Source organism: Sus scrofa, chromosome 4 (assembly GCF_000003025.6).
Source record: "Sus scrofa isolate TJ Tabasco breed Duroc chromosome 4, Sscrofa11.1, whole genome shotgun sequence".
Taxonomy (NCBI): domain Eukaryota; kingdom Metazoa; phylum Chordata; class Mammalia; order Artiodactyla; family Suidae; genus Sus; species Sus scrofa.
In genome coordinates this window covers 115,637,655-115,659,442 of record NC_010446.5, presented here as the reverse complement: position 1 = coordinate 115,659,442, position 21,788 = coordinate 115,637,655, and the positions used below count along the sequence as shown (strand labels likewise).

Genomic DNA, 21,788 nt, shown 5'->3' with positions numbered 1-21,788 from the left:
GTGAAAATAAGAAAACATAATTGAACAAATAACCTAATATACAAAGGAGTATTTTTTTTTAACAGAGGAAATAGTTTGTAGTCTTACTTCTCAAAACTATTTCTCACTCACCATGCTTCCCTAACATTTATTTAGGTGGGGTGCTGAGAAGTGAAAGAGCAGGTAACATATAAACTGTAACATTCTCAAACACAAAATATCTCAAATCAGAAATCAAAATACGGAAAAGCAAAACAGATGCTGAGAAAGCCAGCATCTGTATTAATTCCATTAATTTCTCATAGATTTACTGTTCAACTAGTAATAATTTAAACAAAGGTGATTTTGAAGATTTAAATTTGCAATGAATGTTATATGTAAATATTGTAAAATGTGCTATTATTAAGCCATACTGCATACCCAAAATAAGTTTAAAAATGTTTAAAAGAATAAGTCACGAAGTACAATGCTGTTGTTTTGAATGCTTGCCTATTTATAAAGAAGTATATGGGTGTGTGAATGTGTGTATATTTGTGTGGATGTGGGTACCTGTGTGAGTGTGCATGCATATATGTGTCTTTGCATAATTTGTTGATTTTAACCCTGTAAATTTGCCAGAGTAAGTTCATGGATATTGCTTCATGCTTTATGATTTAGACTGAATGTCCCTCTTTTATATAGCCTTAGGGTGTCTGTAGGCAGAAGCATAAATTTCCCAAAACCAATTCATTCCATGAAGTGGTCAACATAAAATAAGTTTGGAAATTTAAACTTTCCCTTTGTAAGTGCAATCCGTTTGGATAAACTTGATGTTTCAAATAGCTTTACTGGAATATAATTCACATCCATGCAATTCACCCATTTAAAGTGTACAACTTATTGGTTTTGGCATATTTTACTTCTAAGTACTCCTTTTTTAAAGCATGGTAAAATATATACAACATAAGATTTGCCATTTTAAACATTTTAAGATGTACAGTTTAGTAGCATAATTATATTCACCATGCTGTGCAAGCATTACCACTGTCTATTACCAAAGATTTTCATTACCCCAAATAGAAACTGTTTAACCATTAAGCAATAACTCCCTATTCCTCTTCTCTATCCAGGCCCTGGTAACTGATAATCTACTCTCTATCTCTTTAAGGGTGCCTCTTCTAGAAATTTCATGTAAGTGGAATCATATAATGTTCTTCAAAATTCTAAACATAGAACACCATATAACCAAGCAATTCCACTCCTAGGTATGTACCTAAATGAATTGGAAGCCAGGACTTTAAAAAGTTCTATTTTATGCGAATGTTCATTGTAACATTATTCACAATAGCCAAAAGGTGAAAACAACCCAACTTTCAGTCAATATCTGAATAGATTAACAAAATGTGATATATACATACAACAGAATATGACTCAGCCAAAAAAGAAATGAAGTTTTGATTCATGCTACAACATGGAACCTTCAAAACACACTACATGAAATAAAGCAGATGTAAAAGGAGAAGTGATTTTTTTTAGACCCTCAAATTCCCTGGTCCACACTAAATACCTACTTAATTCACTAAGCAGGTCAAAACATGAATCATGTGGTGTAAGCATTGTTATAAAAACAGACTTTAGGATACATACTACTTAATATACTTATATTCTGTATATTTCTATTGGCTTTCTATCTTTATTCAAAAATAGAAATATTCAGAGAAGGCCATGTTTTAGCCAGTGTATCACTGAGCATGTCTGAGACATAGTCCTGACTGCAAGTATTTAGATTCTAATTAAGGAGACACTACATATGCTCCAACAACCACTTATGAGGCAGTATCTATAGTTTCATAGAGATGCACACAGTACTCTTTTGTTCAGAAGGAAAAGAGATCACTTCTGGCTGAAAGTGAGACAAATATTATTAATTTGAAAAGTTTAAATTGTTAGTTAAAAGGAAGAGAATTGCCACCAAATTTCAAAATATGTTAGGTTTTATAAATACACCATTTCTGGGAGGACTTAGAATGAAAGTGGGATTGTTTGTAGAATCAGAAAATACCACCACCACAATTTATCACACTCCATAAAGTACAGCATGACTTGCAACTGAGTGGAGGTCCCTGAAAATTACACTTTCCATTAATACTTTTCATAATAACTAGAGTCAATGGTAAAATGTATGAATTAATGAATGCATGAGAAATGTATATCTAGCTATTTCCTTAGTTAACTAAATTTTAGGGATATTGACTTTTATATGCACAAACAAATGTGAATAAAGATTTATGTAATTTGCCTCTTACCTGACAACAAATGTATTTTCCTTCAATAAATCATGACTGTCTACCTATCTCATCAAGCTCCCAAATGAAAACCAACATAGTATCCAGTATACATCATTCCAAATTATTAAAACTTTTTTAACTTTTTTTTCTACACTACAGCATGGTGACCCAATTACATATACATGTATACATTCTTTTTTCTCACATTATCATGTTCCATCATAAGTGACTAGAAAAAAATTTTTATCTTTGTGGAAATCAGACATTTTGAAGAGATAATTAACCCTATCAAAAATGATCCCTTTTAATTCAGTCCTGAAATATTTAAAAGAATAATAACTCAAGAATATTTTTGCAGTATTCCTGCATTCAATGGCCAATATTTTTTAGGCCAGTAGGATACCTGATTATTCTTATTCGTCTTTTCTCTCATCATAAAGCTAATAAAATAATAACTAGATTAGCTGCACGCCCAGAGAGCCTAACACGTGACAGTCACTAAGGCTAATTTCTTCATAACATTAAGCTCACAAACCTTGCAGGCCATGTGTTCTTATGCCCACTATGCAAATAAAAGAATTGAGAACCAGAAAGCAAACTAAGGATACTCCTAAAGTCTGTGCAAATATTTCACATCCAGGCTCTTTCCACATCATCACCCTCATTGCTAGAGCCCATAAATAAAAACGCTGCAAAAAGGAACTTAAAAAATAAACATAATATATTAAGATTATCTTGAGCCTCTTCATTGATTTCTGATGTTTATATTTGCTTTAAATTAAACTCAATTCACGCTTTGGGGTATAAATTACTTAGAAGGAGACTGTTTCTAAAAGTACAGAGCCTTATCTGCTTATTTTATCTTGTCTTCCTGCTCTGAAGCCATTAGAAAAAGCACAGCTGAATAGGGTAAAGAGTCTAGGATCAACAGGAACACAGCTATGAAGGCTGTAATTCTTCTGGGAAGAAAAGGATGCAGCCCCATGGTCATGATCTCAACTGCACAAGAGTAAATAATACATAAAATGGATCACGACTTTCCTTCTCTCAAAACTATCTTTTAACAGGATGACCTTTTCCAGGAGCATTGGTTTTCTCACATTTGTTAGTTCCTACTTTGAAAACAATATGATTAAAAACACTCTCTCTCTACAGGATTCAAAATAAGGGCTCTATTTTTAAAGCTTAAACAAAATTCTATGTAGAGATACATGGCATGAAATAATAATTCACTCTACAGAAAATAGTCAAAATAGGGTTATATAATAAAGATTTCAAATAGTTTTCTTTCCTAAAAATTTATATAAAGTTACAAAAATATAAAACTCCATTCATCAACCCTTAAAGATTTTTTCCTTTCAAATAAACTAAATAATAAATAAGCCACTTTGAAATCTGCCTGTTATGTGATCTCATAAATATAGTATTTAATAAATTTTAATATGGGTTCTATTGTTTTATAGACACATGGGGAGATTTAAACTATTCATGTTTTATTAACTGAAATTCGACTGTTTAAAGATTAACAGCAGTACTTTATTATAGCTTAACTAGAAAGATCTAAAAAAAGTGTTATTTCCATATTCAAAGCAATATTTAAATGTCCCTAACATTTTAATTGTTTCTATGTTGCCAACGTTGATGGCACAGATTATAATTAGCATTTCAGATGTATCTGATCAGCACAATATTTTGTTAACATCTTTCCTGTCTTTTACTGTACACTTTTTTGGACTATTAAATGCAAGAACAGAATGGTAGACCCAGCGCATTACTAAGAGCCTTTTAACTGGTTTCAGTGCTTTTTCTCATCAATCTGCATACCACAGCTTGGATGAGCTTCCAAACCTCCATGCCTCAAGTCACTTTACTTAAATCCCTTTGGAAAACCCCACTAACTTCCAGATGGTATACACATACCTTGCATCTCAAATCTTGATGATCCAGACACACCCGCTTAAGTCTCCCAGTTCCCCCTCTACTGCAAATCCATCCTATTATCCCATTACCCCTTAATTCCTTCATCATTCAGTGCTCTAGCATACTGTACTCAGACATCCAGACTACCCCCTGCATTCCTTCTCCTGTCTCTGAGCTTTTATAAATCCTACCCTGCAGAATAAATAGGATATAACTGATGTGCAAGCCCTTCCCAGAAGCATTCCTATCTCCCAAAGCTGGCTTAGATATATATACTCACCTCTATCATAGCACTTTTCACACTTAGTTTTAATTATTTGACTACACTTGACTTTTTTCCAAAACTAGAAGAGAACAAATACACACACACACACACACACACACCGACTACATAGAATACTGGCTAAATGTGAAACACAATAATGTGAAACTTACAAAAGCAACTTCCTCTGAAGTGCACAGGGCTTTCTTGTCTTGAAACAAAAATTTGTGAGGGCCTAATATGTTTCCCATTGTGTTCTGCTGATTTCCTTTAGATCCCCACTCATTTATTGATTAGTCTACCCCAGCTCTTTAATCCATTCTCCTTGGACCTCCCAGGGTCTACTTGGATTACTGTTCTAATGTCACACAATGCTTTGACTGTTTAGTCTTTAATTAATTCCTCCTTTAAATGTCTTCACATACTCCCCTGACCAGCAAGTAGTACAGAGCAGCAATGCAGTGTTGGGAAAGTCAGACTGGTCTGAAACCCACCTCTGACACTTAGCATCTGTGTGATTTGGAAACATTACTTTATTGCTTTGTGCCTCAGTTTCCATATGTGTAAAATGAGAATAATAAGAATATTTACCCGAAAGAGGTTTTGTGAGAACTGAGTTGATATTTGTAACAATGCCTTAGAACAGTGGCTGGAAAAACTATGCTTATGAGTTAAGACTTCCTTGCTGCCTATTTTTGTACAGCACATAAGAATGTTTTTACATTTTTACATGGTTGAGAAAAAATTTTAAGCATATTATCTTATGACACATGAAAATTATATGAAGTTTAAATTTCGGTGTCCACAGATAAGGTTTATATTAGAATACAGCTACAGCCATTCATTCATATGTTGTCCACCACTGCTTTTGCACTACAAGGAGAGAGCTTTGTGGCCCACGAAGCCTAAAATATCTACCATGTGGTCCTTTTAAGCTAAGTCTTAAAGGATAGATTCCTCAATGAAGAGGAAGGTGATAGAAATGTCAAATATGACAGCTCAGATACAAGACAGCACAGAGTTCAAGAAAATGGAACTAGCCATATCCTGACAAGACATCAACACTGGATAAATTTAGATGTTCAAATTCTCCCTGGAGCCATCATGGTCACTGAGGACTTCTTGAGAAAAATCGCATCTCTGCCATGAATATTCACAGCCACAAACTCCAAGTAAGACATCAACACTGACTCCTATCTACTCCTTCAACCCCAATTTTTATGCTCCAGCCAAAAAGTAAAACTCCTTCTAGTTTCTAAAATTTACTGTATTCCCTTTATTAGAGGGTTTTTTTCCCAATCCTTCTTCAATTGATTAAGATTAATTGAATTTTTTTTTTTTCAAACTTCACTGTCATTAGAATCTCCTGGAGAGCTTTTAAAACATATAGATATCTGGGTCCTATTCCAGAACTAATAACTAGAATGACTGGGGTGGAGTCCAGACATTCATATGTTTTAAAAGTTTCCCAGATGAATCTAATGGGTCGCTGGGGTTGAAACCTGGGGAAATCAGACCTAATCAACATATTGATATCAATCTAGGCATGCTTTTCTTCAGGAAATCACTGCTCATTCCTCCCAGCCTGGGTTATGTGACCCTTTCATATGATCCCAAGTCCCCCTTGGATAACTCCACACTCATTTTATTTGTTTAATTACCTTATTTTCACATGAGGCTATGTGCTCTCAGGCACACTGTATATCTAAATTATGGCTTTGATTTCCCTGTAACATCCTCATGCCACCCAATCTATTTCTCTTTTGCTAAACTTGTAATTTATTGGTTGATATCTGCCTCCTACTAGCCTGTAAACCCTCTGACAGCAAACATCAGCACTATTAACGTTCACTGCAGTAGTCATAAATGACAGCAGCTGACACACAGTAAATCATCCATAGAAACATGGTTAATGAGTGAATGAATGAATGAGTAAACAGGCAGCCACATCTCGCCTCAGCGCTGAAGCTTCTATTCACATCAGTCTCAGAAGGAACATGAAGAGGGATGAAAGTGCCCTTTACAAATAGCACCTTGAAGAGTCGGAGTTGTTTCCATTTGATTACAGGATGGCAAGAACACAGGTCTGACATGACCTTTCTAAAGTATGCTTGATGCCTTCCTCACTACTAGGGAGTCTCTTATCCTCGCCTTGTACCTCCCATTGCAGGCCACATATGAAGCATACCATTATAGAGAGAAATAAAGTAAAATAAAACACAAAACGAGTTGTAAACCATCTCCCACCGAGTCATGAGGTGTTTTGCTGCTATAGATAAGCATTAAAAAAAAAAAAAAAAACAGGAATGCTGCTGTGTTTACGTGGTAGTGGGATGCAGGACTGGCAAAAGAAAAAATGAGAGAGACATTACTATTCATTGCAATTTAACTACTAACAAGAACCCACTATATTTCGAAATTATAAAAGCCGTTAATAAAGAACCTAAAACATAGCATATGACAATGAACAGATAATACTTAATAACTCAGTTTCTGCAGTTGGAACAGCCCAACTTCTAACCCAAGTTTGGCACTTATTAGCTGCATAATTTTGGGTAAGCTACTTACCTGTCTAAGACTTAGTTTCTTCAACTAAGCCAAAGTTTGAGAATCGAATGAGATAAGGCATTTAAATCTCTGAGGATAATGTCTAAGCACTCCTACAAATAACACCTAAAAGCACTGTTTCCTCAAAATTTTTACCTTTTTGAACATCTCTAATAGTTTCAGTGACTGCCACTAATGTTTCCCCAGAGCAATAATTCACTTGATTCCTGTTATCCATTTCCTCCCACTACTTTGGGTAATCTCATTACAGTTGACTAGAAGACTGAAGAGTTTTCTATTTCTAAAGGTCCATTAGGTAACATCCATGAAAAGAATGCAATGCTTAGCAGTCTCTCCAGCCTGATCATATGTTATCCTAGGGACATGAAACCCCAGGGGGCTTCTTGGGACTTAGCTTAAGCTGCTAAATGAATCTCAAACCTCTATTTTCCTGTTCACTGTTCCATCGCCACCCTGTAGCACAACTTGATATTAATACACTGATATCATTGAATTCTTCTTCTTTTCAGTAACTTTATCTTTGCATCACATGGGCATTGATAAAACTATAGATTAACCCTGATATGTTGTTTATTATAAGGCTTTAAAAAAACTAGTATTTTCATGTCTTTCTTCTGATACTATTCCTTCATTTATGTCATACCCACACATGCCACATGCCAATCCAATATCATAAACTAATAATATTAGAAAATAAAACATATCATCCTAAATTCTCCCATATTTAAAAAGGTATGAAGGTTCATCTTTAAATGCCTATATGGCCCAAATAATGTCAATATAAATCACACAAGTGTCCTAAGTCTCTACTCAACTTTTTTTGACTTAAATTATCAGACTTTTTTGTCTGTATTCTGCAATCTAATAATTGTAGTCAAAACAGTGCAAAATGAGAGAAATGACTGTTTAAATACACTAGTAAATTTTAAGTATATAAGACTATAGTTGTACAGTTTGCATTAAATATTCCTGGGCATGAAAAGCCTATGCTTAGAGAATATATTTCTCTACCAAAAAAACCATGATTAAAATATGTATAAGCATCTTGAGGCTTAAGTTTTTGAGAAGCAGTATCTTATGCTTCTTGGAAAAAATGAGAATTTGATATTAAAACACAGCAGGATCAAGCCAAGAATGAAATGGATGAAAACAATATAAAACAGGAGCCCAGAGTTTTAGAAATTGTACAGATAATTTTATCTAACCAAACACCCAACAAATCTATTGGTACTACCATTTTAGAAAATAAAAAGTCGATGATCAGGAGTTCCCTGATGGCTCAGCAGTTTAGATCTAACCTCGTCACTAGTGTGGCAGGGGTTTGATCCCTGGCCCAGGTACTTGTGCATGCCATGGGAATAAGTCAAAAAAGTGATCATATGTAAATGTATTTATTTCCTCACAACTCCACGAAATAGCAGTTTTTAACTAAATCAATTATACAGTGAAATTCAAAACTGGAAAGGTCGGGAAAAATTCATAGTAAAATATTCTGAAGAGGAGCTAATGGAAAAATATGATTTCCATCAAAATCAGTTGTATTCATGCCCCACTGTTGACAATTTATTCTAATTCTGACCTATCTACCAGTTAAGAGAAATCCATAAAACACAGAATCCCAGACTTAGGGTTGATTAGGAACAATAAATAAATTTGCTTTGATTAAAATGTGTTTACATTTTCTGATAATGTGTAATCTGTAATTGCTTTCTAGGTCTTCAGCTGGGAACATCTTCCATTTTCTAGGTAACTACAAGTCCTATATCATTGTTCTATTAAACCAGTGAAACAAAGTACAAACTCCCATTACCATTTCTACACAACTATAACCTCTTAAGACAACTAGATCAATGTCCATGGTATCTATCAAGTAAGCAAAATGCTTTACTGTGTGGAATTTGATTATCATATTTTGACTCTATCTAAATATACAAAATGAAAAGCTATGGGAATTATCTGGATAAACATGTCCTACAAGCTGCCTAAATCATTAAAGGCACTATTTGTACTCCAAAATTATCTAATTCTACATTTTATATACAGTCTTAAAATCTCAACTTTTAAATGTCATTACTTTTTATAAATGGCAAATACTTGAGTAGTATTTAGGAGAAAAATAAATCAGTGAATGAGTATAGGGAGGATTGAGGAGCCGTGGATTTTAGTACAAAGTAAGAAAGACAGGAAAAGCCTCAATAAAAATAGTTGATGTTTGAGTAAACTCTAGAAAGGCATAAGCTGTTCCTCTATCCTGATATTTTTACAGAATGGCATTGTAAGCAAAGGGAATATCAAGTGCAACCAACCCAATATTGGAGTTGGCCAAAGACACTGGAGGAAATGCAAGGAAAAAAAATGTGTCTTCCAGCAAAGGACATAAAAGGCATAAAAGAGATGAGGTCAGAGAAGTAAGGCAGAGGGCATGCTGAAGGCAGCCTGTATGTGTCCTGTGAGATCTTCAAGGAGTTTGGATTTTACTGCAAGTGAGATGGAAAACCACTGGAAGTTAAGGGGACAGGAGTAACATCAACCAGCTAATTTTTCAGACAGTTGTGGCTGCTGTGTGGAGAACAGACTGTTGGGGCACTAGAATGGAATCAGAGAGCAGAGAAGAAGCAATTGTGATCTTTTAGATGAAAAATTTTGTTAATTTTGTTTTCTTGGACTGAGAGATGAAGTACCTCATCAGATTCTGGATATATTCTGAAGACCAGAGCAGGCTGGAGTTGCCAATAAGTGGATGTGGAGAATGGGAGAAATGAGTCAACGCTGACTCCAAGTTTTTAGCTCAAACGTGATGACTGTGTTACTTTCACTGAGATGGGGAGGACTGAGAGGAACAGACTTCAGAGGGGATTTCTGAAACTCAGTTTTTGACATGCTAATTTTGAGAGGACTTAATAAATGCCCTTGGAAATAGCTGAACAGGCAGTTAAGTGAATATATGAATCTGAAGTTCAGGGGCAAGGTCTGGGGTAAAAATAAAACTTTAGGAGTTGACAGCCTATAGATGTTGTTCTAAACTATAATTAACTAGTGACATGGTTATTTTTAAACTCTCTTTGATACAACTTTCCCTGAAAGAAATCATTACGACTTAAATGGTTACAATAAATATTTTGTTCTCTCAAGTCAAAATAGAGAAACTTAGTCTGACATATTAATCCTCAGAAACAAAAGTCACTATTTATACTTTTTGTTCTAAAATATGCTATGGTTTGGTTAATAACAAGAATAACAAACCACATTTTAAGGTTTAAAATATTAGGCTACTTTGTCTTATAATAGATTTAATAAATGTGTGCATGTTTGTTTATAAAATATGTTCCTTTATTAAACAGGAAGATAATTCATTCATTTATTTTTCAACTCTATAATGGCCATTGCTCCACATCAAGTGTGACTTAACTGAGTAATCATAACTAGTAAGTAATGATAACTAGCAAGCTATCATCGAGAACTCCAGGTCACTTTACAATGGGCTGGCCATTACAGAAAAAGCAGCTTGGCCCTACTTCTCTGATTATTTGTCAGAGGATCCAATGGTTGTAATCACTTGGAACCACCTAGAATGGATAGATAACAAAGTATGCACTGACCCTGCTAACTTACCAGCCTCCCTATACTTTTTAATCACTCACATGATTCCATTACATGCAGAAAAAAGGTATCCATATGGTCTTGTATTATGTGGTCTGACAACCCCCCAACCCCAGCACTCTCCTAGGAACACACATACTCCATGAGAATACAGACTGGCATACCACCGTTGAAGTCCTGGCTCTTAACATACTGACCGCACATAGAAGAGAGTCGTTTAGTTTTTATTATTGAACAAACTCGACCCTAAACTTTCTCATATCCTAAGAAGCATATATGAACTGAAAGTTGAAAATAGAAATAATATCACAACATTGAGAATGGCGAAGGAAGAAATGAACACTGAGAGTGTTCTATCTGAAAAGTATTATAGCATTTCTAATATGTAAGTGGTCAGAGCTATTAAAATTATTTATTGGAAAACTAAAATTATATTTTCAATACTATCATATGACTTTAGTGTTGAGGAGAACAATACTCACCAGCATTTAGTTTATTACATGCTATGGAGAGGATTTTTTTTTTTTAAATCAACATCATAATCAGTTGATCTGCTTAAATCAGTTTTTGCAGAGCCACTGTTGTTTGGCAATAGGTAGATATCAAGTTATTTGCACATAGCAGATAAATAGCCTTTCACTTGACTTTCAAAACCCTGTTATTCAAGTCAGGCACATCCTCATTTTCGTATATATTTATTTCCTATTACAGGAGGTTCATAAATCCTTGGTTATGCATCAGAATTATCTGGAGAGACTTATAAAACACCTACGCTTGAATTCTGTTCAAAAATCTACTCAATCAATACCCACAGGGATGGGACTGAATATGATTGTAATATCAAGCCATGACGGATGACCCTTGTCTTCTTGACTTTAGTGACAGTTTCTTGTTTATGAATTCATCAATTCATTCAATGAGTATCTACCGGCCATCTATTATGCTTCAGGTATAGTGCCAGATGCTAGAAATTCTTACATAGATGAAAAAGATGCATTCCCTGCTTTCATTTTAGCATCAAAAAAATTCTGTGATAAGTATTCAAATTTGGAGTAAGTACAGTGTGCTGCAGGATATTAAACAAGGTTAACTACCCTAAACTTCATGGTGAAGGAGAGGTACTCCTAGAGGAGATAATATCTAAATTCTGGGCAAAAAGCAATGATAATAGGATGGGAGAGTGTTTAGGGTGAAAATCATAGCTTGCTTGGGAGCAAAAGAAAAACTGCCATTTTCAGGAAATCTCAATAATATCAGCAAGAATCTGTTCAATATACTTCGTAGTGTCTGGGAATAAGTGATCTATAACCTTATTTCCCCATTTCAGGTCACCAGTTAGGTTATTTAAGAACAACCCATTCAAACTGCAACCAATACCTTTTACCCCATTCAACAAAAATTTACCGAACACTTTTTATGTGACAGGCTCTGATCTACATGCTTAAGACACACTAAATAAAGCAGATAAAGATACCTATCCTAATGATTTAAGTGGAACTAAAAAATACAACGGATAGGAATGAATACAAAAAACATAATTTTCATCCAAAGAGTTCTACAGCTACTGTTAATCTTAGTAATAATCACTTGAAATATTATATACTCCTTACTTAGAGCTGGTACTTCATAATATAATAATTATATATGTAATTTGCTGATTATTTTCTAACCTGAAGAAGTAATTTACTAAAATAATCATAAAGCGATACAGGGAGATTACTCTTTCTATAATAGTCATTAAATTAAGCAGAATCAGACAATCCATAATAGTATATAAAACCAGAATAAAAGTTTCAAAAATGAATATATTACAGGAATTTTCCCAATTATTACTTTGACAAATGGAAATCACTCTTGGATTAAACTTTCTTGTTTGCCAGCAGACAAATGATGAAATGATGATTTATGTTGCTGTCAAAGCAAACTACGACTTAATATGGTGTTTTTCTCCGTCAGATTACTGTGGTAAACAGACTACAGTTTTAGAAGCAACATAATCAATCAATAGCTTCAAATATTTAAATATATCTTTGGAAAGAACGTGCAAACCTATTTCCAGGTGAAAGTCCCAATTCACTCACTTCCAGAGAATGAGTAAAGACAAAGGGAGAAGGGGGATCTAATTACTGCTAACAACATGACAAAAGGTCACTTCAGACCACTTGGAGTTAACTAGATTTTAACCTTGTTCCAGTATGCTGGGCAAAGTAAGAAGATAATTAATAATCTAAATATTAACTATATCATATACTGTGCATTCTAGCATCTTGGTAGACAATAGGGAAAGAAATAAAACTAAGCCACAGTCATTACCCTCTAGCAACTCCTAGTGGAAGACTAATAACATGAGTGAGAAATTGTTTTAAAAATTATAATGTGTGTTTTTCTTTTTCTTTTTTTTGCAAACCATGTATCTTTCAGTTACAATCTCCCAGTTGATTACATTCCAAACAGCTTTTAGATAATCGGATCTGACACTCTGACACTTTTATACTGAAGGTAATAAGCATAGTCCCATACATCAATCCCCCAAAGTGGAATAGACCTGTCCTTCCCTGTAATAGATCCTGATTAAAACAGGCAGCAATTTGTAAGTGTCCTTGTTACCAAATGAAACCAGGTCAACCTCAATCTGAACCTTGAATGCAACAGATACAGCTGTCAACATCTTAAATTTGTCAAAGGAAATAAAGTAACATTTGCTAGCTTCCATCCACTCTCCACTGGATTCTCTGCCATCATTAGAGCTTAGGTTTGTGCCTAAAATGGGAAGAGGCACATGTCCTCCCTCCACCACTGAGCTTTAGTCTCAAGAGCTACCTGAATTATAACATCACCTTTTACCAGTCTTTATATATATATAAAGCTATATATTATTTATCAGTCACATTATTCATACTATTAACATGGTATTTACTGTGGTGCAGCTGCATGATTTGTCAATCAGACCCCAGGGCACCATAATCATAAGGCAAAGTCAGGGAGGCTGTGTAGAAGCATGAAGAATGCGCGGTTAGTAGTTCCCACTGTGTTGCAGTAGGTTAAGGATCCGGCATTGTCACTGCAGCAGCTCAGGTCACTGCCGTGGCTTCACTGCTGTGGCATGGGTTTGATCCCAGGCCCAGGAAGTGGCCAAAGAAAAAGCACACACAATAAAGTAAACATGGCCAAGTGATCTAAAGCAAGGGCTCAGGAGTGAAATTGCCTTGGTTCAAATCCTGGGTATCACATAGTAGCTGCATGGCCTTAATCAAGACAATTAACCTTTCTGTTTTCTGATCTCCTAATGGGTAAAATGGAGGTTTCCCTTTTAGTTTGCTTCCAGGGCAACTGTCAGAATGAAATGAGAGTCTATATGAAAAGGGCTTACAACAGGACCAAGTACATAATAAGCATGCAGTCAATGTTAGAGCTTGTTATTATATCTATATATTCAGTGTTAGATCTTGTATTATATGAAGCTTGAGCTAAATCTTGAAGTATGAGAAGACATCTGCTAGTTGGATGAGAAGGGAACAGATATTACAGGCAAAAGAATAGTGTGTTCAAACCTGACCCCCTTGCTGTACAGTGGGAAAATTAAAAAAAATATATTTAAAAAAAAAAAAAAAGAATAGTGTATTCAAAGACAGGGGTGAATACAGGCATGAGGTTTAACATGCCTGCAGTGCAGGTGAATGGGACAGTGGGGTTGCAGCAGGTGGAAAAAGGTTGATCAGGATCCTGGACATACAGAGGAGCCACATTCTGAAGTGCACCCTACATCGTGCTAGGCCATTTGGACAATACATTTGTCCTCAAAACTAGTCAAGTATTTTGAAGACTCATCAGTGTTCAAAAAGAAGGGTGATGGCAAGTAGTAGGGAGTGCTCCACTGTTAGTCTAAAGAGTGAAGGAAAAAACACCAATCTAATAGCTATGGCTCTTTCTCTGCAGAGCTATCTGAGAGCACAAAATACAAAAAAAAAAAAAAAAAAAAAAAAAAAAAAGTGCTAGAGCTTCTTACTAGTTTTGTCAGCAATCGCAACTACTGCTCTTTCTGGCAGTCACCCTTTCGGGAAGTTGTTTGTGAAAATCTGAGTAAGGAAGGAAAGCCAACGACCTCATCCAGTCTAAGGTTCACTCTTTTAAGCCCGGATGTCAGTTTACCAGTCAGACAGAGGAAGGAAGCTTCCACTGACATCCTATGCGCTCAAGTTCTATGAATAGGGACCTTCATCTACCTGTACAGTACAGGGCCATTCAAAAGCAATTAAATTTGGTTAAAATAAGAAAGAAATGCTTTTTAAAGGAAAAAAAAAAAGGTTTGAGGGGATTGCAAAAGTTGATTGTGCTAAAGCACTTTTACACAGGTTTGTTTTAGTTCTCAATTGTCAAGTTGTATTTAAGCTGGTCTCTTACTCTGAAATATGATAACCTTTCTTTTCTCTGAGTTCTTTCTGCTAAATTAATAGCACTGTCTCTAATTCCATGCGCAGCAAGCAGAGTTTATTTTACCAGATAACAGTAGGTCTGGTGATCAGCCAATGTCTAAAGAGCCACAAGCCAAGTTAGTAGTATGCCAAAGACTGCAACTGATAAATAGATACTTCTCACTAAATCACTTTAAAATTGACTTTCATCTTCTCTACCAGACAGTATTATCCGTGTTGAGTTCTGACACAACTGAAAGTAGGGGGAAAAAAAAAACTTATCTATAAAAATAAAATCATACTAGGATTTTGACAGGAGGTAAATGAGGCACATTCTAATGTAGAAGGCAGTTAATATGAAACACAAAGCCTTTTAGGTTCGGAATTAAATTGCAAAAAAAAAAAAATTAGAAGAAAAGTCCAAATTTAGGAAAGTCATTATAGTATATTTCAGCATACACTGAAAATTGCTTTTAAAAATGGACTCTTCAGGGAACTGGCAACTTTTTTTTTTTTTTTTTTTATAGCATCTGTGTGTACCTCTCTTCTTTGCAAAGGAACAAAACTGCAATGGTCAGAACAAAGTTTGGTTTCCTCTCACCACTCCCAACTCAGGTCACATTTCCTCAGCATTAAATGTGGGAAGTGGAGGAGTAAAAGCAGAAATGCAGCTCGTTTCTTAGCCCCCACTCTGCAGTTGCCTTGAATTCCTAATGATTATGCCAACTGCCCTTAATTATTTCTCCAAAGGGAGACACAGGAAAGAAAAGTATATTTGGGATACAATAGGATTCTGGCGTTTAAATACCTAAAAATCACTATTAAAGATGACATAAAAATGATAGGGATGGCTCAATGTTTATAAATCCCTGTATTTATATAAATTGTTAATCATGAGTATACACATTAGCTTCCATAGTTTCTTCTTCAGAACCCTAAGGACAGTCCTGCATTTTCCAAAAGACAGGAAAAAACTTAATTTGGTTACAATGCTAGCTCCACCAATGTGTTGTGTTGCTAGCACAGCATATGATGGTAGCTCAGTAAGACTGAGTTCTTTCTGATAAATTAACTGTCCATTTATTCCTAAGGTAAAAGGTGTCTAGGTAATTTCTTACACTTTGACAATCCAAAGAAAAACTTTAATTAATTTATGCATTACTAAGTGCTTTCTTATTTTTTCCAAAGTTGACCACTTATTTGAAAAAAGATTATTAAACAAACAACCTATAGCATGTAAAAAAGCAATTCACTATCTGACTTCTTAATAATGTACATATTATATAATTACAAATATTATATATGATCCAATCAGGCTCAAAATGAAAAGCATAGAAATTTGATATCATTTGCTTTTTTGGAAACAGACATATAACCTCAAAGTTGTGCCTGGTCCTCCATTAGCAACTTCAGAGAGAATAAAAACTACATTCTTAATCCAGCAACAAATGTATACAAAAAATGCTTTATAAACTGTCGTGCTTTCTACCTTGATATAGATAATCTTATAGAATCACATAATTAGGGATATTAACATTACAAATTATCAAAAATTATCTCATCTAGGAAATGGAGGGATTTTTAAATGCATTCTATAATTTCCTCTCTTTTTCTTTAAATTAGGCATTTTTTTTCACTTCATCTTTGCACTAACCTAAACTCTAGTACATACATTTAACTAATATTTGGTCATTCCATATTCTGTAAATACATATACATTTAAATAATAATTATTTATTCCATAAGGTCTCAGACTACTATTATTTAAAGATAGTTTATCAGTACTGCACACCTTTACCCTACTCATTTAAAAAAAATCTTGACTATTATAACAATATGTTTTTGAGAAAAAGGATTCAGCTAACAACTTTTCTGTGCCTTAGGTTTCTCGCTAGTAAAGTGAGAAGGTAGTATAGAGATGCTTCCATCTCTTGCATTCTCTTAAAAAATTTAACCTAAACACCTTTTTCTTCCTTTGAAAAAGTCAGCTTTTTATTACACACTCTCACCCAAGCTTGATTCAAGTCCATCATTATCATTACATAGATAGTGCTTCAAGAAATTAACCAGAGTGAAGAGAAATTTGACTCAGAAAAGAACAAATTTTTAGAAATGAAAGGCAATCACTTAGATTTTTTTTTTTTTAAAAAGATATCCCTGCCCACAAATCTGAAAAGGGGTCCATATTTGCCTTGCTACATTTTAATGGTAACGTGAATAATGAGCTCCTTCAATTTTAGTCACAAATTGAGGCAGACGTAGAACCTAAAAATTAATTAAACTGTAAGCAATCATACTAACTAGTTATATCTCATTCTGCAGCTCCATAATTTTACTTAAAACTCTGAGAATACCTCTTAGAGAGTTTTTTTATAAAGTAGATTCTAGTTAAGTATTAATTGTGAATTGAATGGTTATATTAAGATACTGATAAACTTAATTTCAAAACTAATGGACAATTTTGTGAAAGTGCCTACAATTACCTGAATATATATGTGCCACCTAAACTAAGATTATCTGTATAAAACATGCATGAAGATGCTTCTCGTTAAGATGCCTAATTTTCTTTATTGTTTATCTCTCACGGACCTTATCAATTTTTGACTTAGAAAGACCATGTTAACAATCTTCCATCTGTTATCAGAAGCATGTCTAATCTTTTAACTGATTTCTGATTAAATAACCACAGGGACAAACTTGATCTCTTTGCAAAGCTGGATTGGCACATGCCCTGGAAGCCAGCACCATTTCACCTGCTGATCCCAGGCACTCAAAACACTCCAGCGGGACTCACTACCAATTGCTGACAAACTTTGAAAGTTCCTCATAAAATTTATCAGCTTTTGGCAAGGCACAGTACTGATGTAACTACCAAAGGTTGAATACCATTTTAATTAGTGAAAAATGGTTCAATTACATATTATTTTTTCTTTGTACTCCTTTTAAAACTGCTTAAATCTATAGTAACACAATCACAGACTATAGCCACTATAACTTTTAGGTAAATCTATCTATGAGTAACAAACTAAATGAAATGAAATTAAATGAAATTTGTAAGTTCCTGAAATAAAACATTGCTATTAACCATAAGCGAATATATAAAACAAGACACTTAAGTTAATGCAAATGAATATATTATAAAAAGTAATGCTTACTCTTTCGTACTATCACAATAAATAATAAAAATTTGAATATGTTAAAGAAGATCAAGTTACAGAGTTTGGATTTGCAAAGTAAAATAATACAACTATGCAGGTTCATAAATTTGTCTTAATTCATTTACTCCAAGCACTTGTCTCTGTAAGCTTAGATGCTTCAAGATCCTAACTACAAAATTTCAGAGCCTAATTTATTATGAACCCAGAATGTTTTAAGACTTCAGTGTTTTTAATCCAAGAAATACAAATTTTAGGTGAAAACAGCTGTTTTATCTTTTGGTTTAACAACCAAATCACACCATCTTAATGAAATCAATAAATTATCGCATAATACTAGTGTACACTACCTCATTTAGAAACTTACTCATCGTTACAGCAATTGCAAATCTAAAGGCTAGTATGAGAACTGGACAGAGTTTATTTCCCTCGTGTGATGATTCAGGCTAGTGTTTCCTTTTTAAGCATTAATATCCCATTTTCCTTTTGAAGTTCATTAAGTGGCAAGAATGCCTACAAAAGTAGATTTAAGTAAACATGTAGCTTCCCACTGAGCAATAACTACCTAACAACCTGGCGAAATGAATACCAGTTCTTAGAATATGAACATCCAAATGACCATATAACTTTCAAGACATTTCATCAAAAATGACAAATAGAAACAACATAAAATCCTTAAAATTTGTTATTTCTCACACTGGATGGCTTTATAATAATAGAGAAGTTTCTTTTTACAGCATTTATTTGTGGTACTGAGATGTTTGTTTAAAAAGACTTTAGGTATGCAGCTACATTTAAATGAGAAAATGATGCATCACAGTGTAGAAATTTGATCTTTCTGATATCCTTAGAGCTTTCAGGAAGGCCCAGTGTGGAAATGAAACATAAATATCTTTAGTGAAATTACCCCTGAATGCTAACAAAGTCAAGTTTATATTACATCTGTCTTCCTTGAAGAAAGTCTTAGTTTCCATACTTAAAAAAAAAAAAGCTGCCATTGTGATACTTTTTTCCACAAGCTTGAAAAAAAAAGATATAGCTGAAAAAGCTGAAAAAGCAACAGCCTATCTATTCCTCCTTAATCAAGCATCCTTTCCCAGCATCACTCTAGTTGGAAGGATTTTAAGAGGCCTCATTTACTAAGGCAGATGCTGGAATAATAAATAAAACCAGCAGAGGGCAGACCTGCTGACAGAACCGACCAATGCAGCTGGCGACCAGGTACCAAAGGTAAAACGCAAACTTCTGATGGATTCCACTTTCAAAGACTCCACTATTTATCTTTTAAAATGTAGAAATGAATGAATCCATGGAATTTGCATAACCTATTTCAAAATTCAAAGGTAGTTCTAATGAGGCTCTGACTATTCACGAGGAAGTCACAGAGGAATAATCCACCACTGCATGCTACTTAGGAAGGTGAATGAACATCTCTCAGTGCGGGGAAGAAGCACAGACCTGGTTTCGCCGAGTTCGGCCTCCGGGAGCGCTAATTCCCATTAGGGAGAACTCAGATCTTGGCACCCACCAGGGTCAGACTCAGGTTTCCACTAAAGCCTGCGCATTTGGGCTTCACAATTTCTTTCTCCCTCAGCCAATCGTTGCCACCCTCCTTCCTACCCCCTACGTCTCAACGCACTCCTGACAAAGCTTGCTTTTCCACTCTAAGCTGTTTGAGCTCCCTGAACTCCAAAGGCGTTCTCCCGCCGGCCGTGTCTACGGCACCTAACGGACCGCTCCGGCCAGATGCCTTTGCGGGCAAGGGCGGGGGAAGGGGAGGGAGGAGGCGGAGGGGAGGAGTGAAGTCGCTCTCCCTCCTCGGGTACTGACAGGGCTGCAGTCTTCCGAGCAGGTCTGGTCATTGAATATTTGGTGGTGCCACGTAGGAACTTTTCCTTACCTCTCTCCTCCCATCCCACCCCGCGCCCCCTCCCCTTCCCTCCAATCCCTATTCCTCCACCCCCACCCCATTTGCTTGTGGAGAGTTTCATCATTCTCCTAGAGAACTGCACGTCCAACCTGCAAGAAGAAGGTGGGGGTGGAGGTGGGGGGTCATAGAGGGGAAGAGGGGACTGAAATCCAGGGAAGAAGGGTTCTCCTTGTCTTTACCCATTTCTTATCTGCCATTTTTTCCCACTTAAAATCTCTTCAAAATGCCACACACGCACACTCTCACACACACTTCTCAGGCTTCAAGATTCATGCCCTTCTGCTTTCTCTCGTATCCCTAAAAGTACAACATCTTGCTTCTCACTTTGTTCCAGACAAAGAACTTTACCGAGGTTCATTTTATACCCTTTCTCTATATTTTCTCCTTAGCTCACCTTTAAAAAAGCACTTCCATGTGTTAGACCCTGAAGAAACCAGAAGGTGTGTTCAAAGGTCAGTCTAAGGACTGTTCCTCAAACAAAAGCTTTGTAAAACTTCCCTTGTGTTCAAGGTAATATTCTTCCTCTTTTCAAAGCCCCTGGAAAGTAGTGAAGGGCATTTCAGCAGGCTCTGCGCCTGACAGATCTTTTTTTCTGCTACCTCTTCTCCCATTACTGTCCCGCCTACATGCATCTCTCTCTCCAGTCTTCACTTCCAACCTGATGGCAGCTACAATCTGGATTTCATTTAAGAGAACTGTTGAGGGCTTTTTTTGTTGTTGTTTTTTGTTTTTTTGAGGGGGGGAGGGGGCTGGAGGAAAGAAGGGGGGAGGGGCGCAGAATGAGAAAGACCGACGGCACTCTCCCACCTCCCCCAAACCATTTTTTCTTACCTCCTCTGACCTCTCTAGCCTGGAAGAGGAAAGTCAGTGCCAGAGTTGTTATGGTGAAATCCCAGAGCCACCGTTTCGTTTTCCACCTAGAGGACCACCGCTCCATCTCCGAGCCCCGCTCTCACAACTGAGAACTCAACCCACGAAATTGCGATTGCAGACCAACTTCGTCCCTTCCAAGGTATCGTCGGGGATGTTTGCTACACAGCCATTGAGGAGGGAGAGGGGGAAAAAGTCAAAGGGCTTTTTCTTTAAATTTGATGGTTTGCTTCCTTCCTGTCTCTCGCCCCCTCCTCTCCCTCTCGATTGGCCCCGCTGGCCGGGACCCTCCGATCCGTCCTCTGCGGGGCCCTGCCTTCAGACTGACGGCAGATGAGGGGCTTCAACCAAAAATCTGAGAGGCCTGCGTGCCCCTAAAGGCTTCATGCCGTCAGTGGGCAGGACGAGAAGCTCTGGGCAGCCCCCTCCCCCGCCCACTCCGCTCCTGCGCCCCCCTTACCCCAGGAGAAACTGACAAGCCTGCTGAAGGTCAGACCCAATCACACGCCTCGCGGGCGGCCCCGAGCCCGCCCCCCTCTCCTTGCCCAAGAATCAGGTCTCCTGGCTAGCCCAGCCCACCAACCACCCCCCATCTCCCCATTCCACTCCTCCCTCCTCTCCTACCCAAATCCCCGAGAAGAAATGGGAGGGCGTTATGGGGGACGCGTGCTTGGCTCCAGCACTTTGGGAATGAAAGGAATTGCAGGAGAGACCCGGAGTCCACAGAGTTTTCAAGGAGCTTCTGTATTCAATAAAAACAGCTACTTGTCTACTTGCACCCGTCTGTTAGCCTCCCGTTCGTCAGCGGGGGAGGGGAGGAGCCCA

At 36.4% G+C, this 21,788-nt stretch overlaps 1 protein-coding gene, 1 long non-coding RNA gene and 1 pseudogene across 4 annotated transcripts in view; 1 reads left to right on the top strand and 2 right to left on the bottom strand.

The window, feature by feature from the left end:
* Nucleotides 1–21,062, bottom strand: part of COL11A1 (collagen type XI alpha 1 chain) — a 203,299-nt gene extending 182,237 nt beyond the window's left edge. Inside the window, 1 exon segment of the mRNA XM_001929372.7 lies at nucleotides 20,925–21,062. Within this exon segment, the coding sequence (XP_001929407.6) occupies nucleotides 20,925–21,030 (106 nt within the window). The 5' untranslated portion in view covers nucleotides 21,031–21,062.
* On the bottom strand, nucleotides 7–14,539 carry LOC110260366 (annotated as a pseudogene).
* On the top strand, nucleotides 14,592–21,741 carry LOC110260368. 3 transcript variants are annotated; one of them, XR_002343559.1, is made up of 3 exons: nucleotides 14,592–20,015; nucleotides 20,943–21,105; nucleotides 21,286–21,741. It is a non-coding gene; the product is annotated as an uncharacterized LOC110260368 (long non-coding RNA). The 3 variants fall into 3 exon arrangements; XR_002343560.1 differs by lacking the exon at nucleotides 14,592–20,015 and adding an exon at nucleotides 20,072–20,195 and having other exon boundaries at nucleotides 21,286–21,311; XR_002343561.1 differs by lacking the exon at nucleotides 14,592–20,015 and adding an exon at nucleotides 20,556–20,790 and having other exon boundaries at nucleotides 21,286–21,311.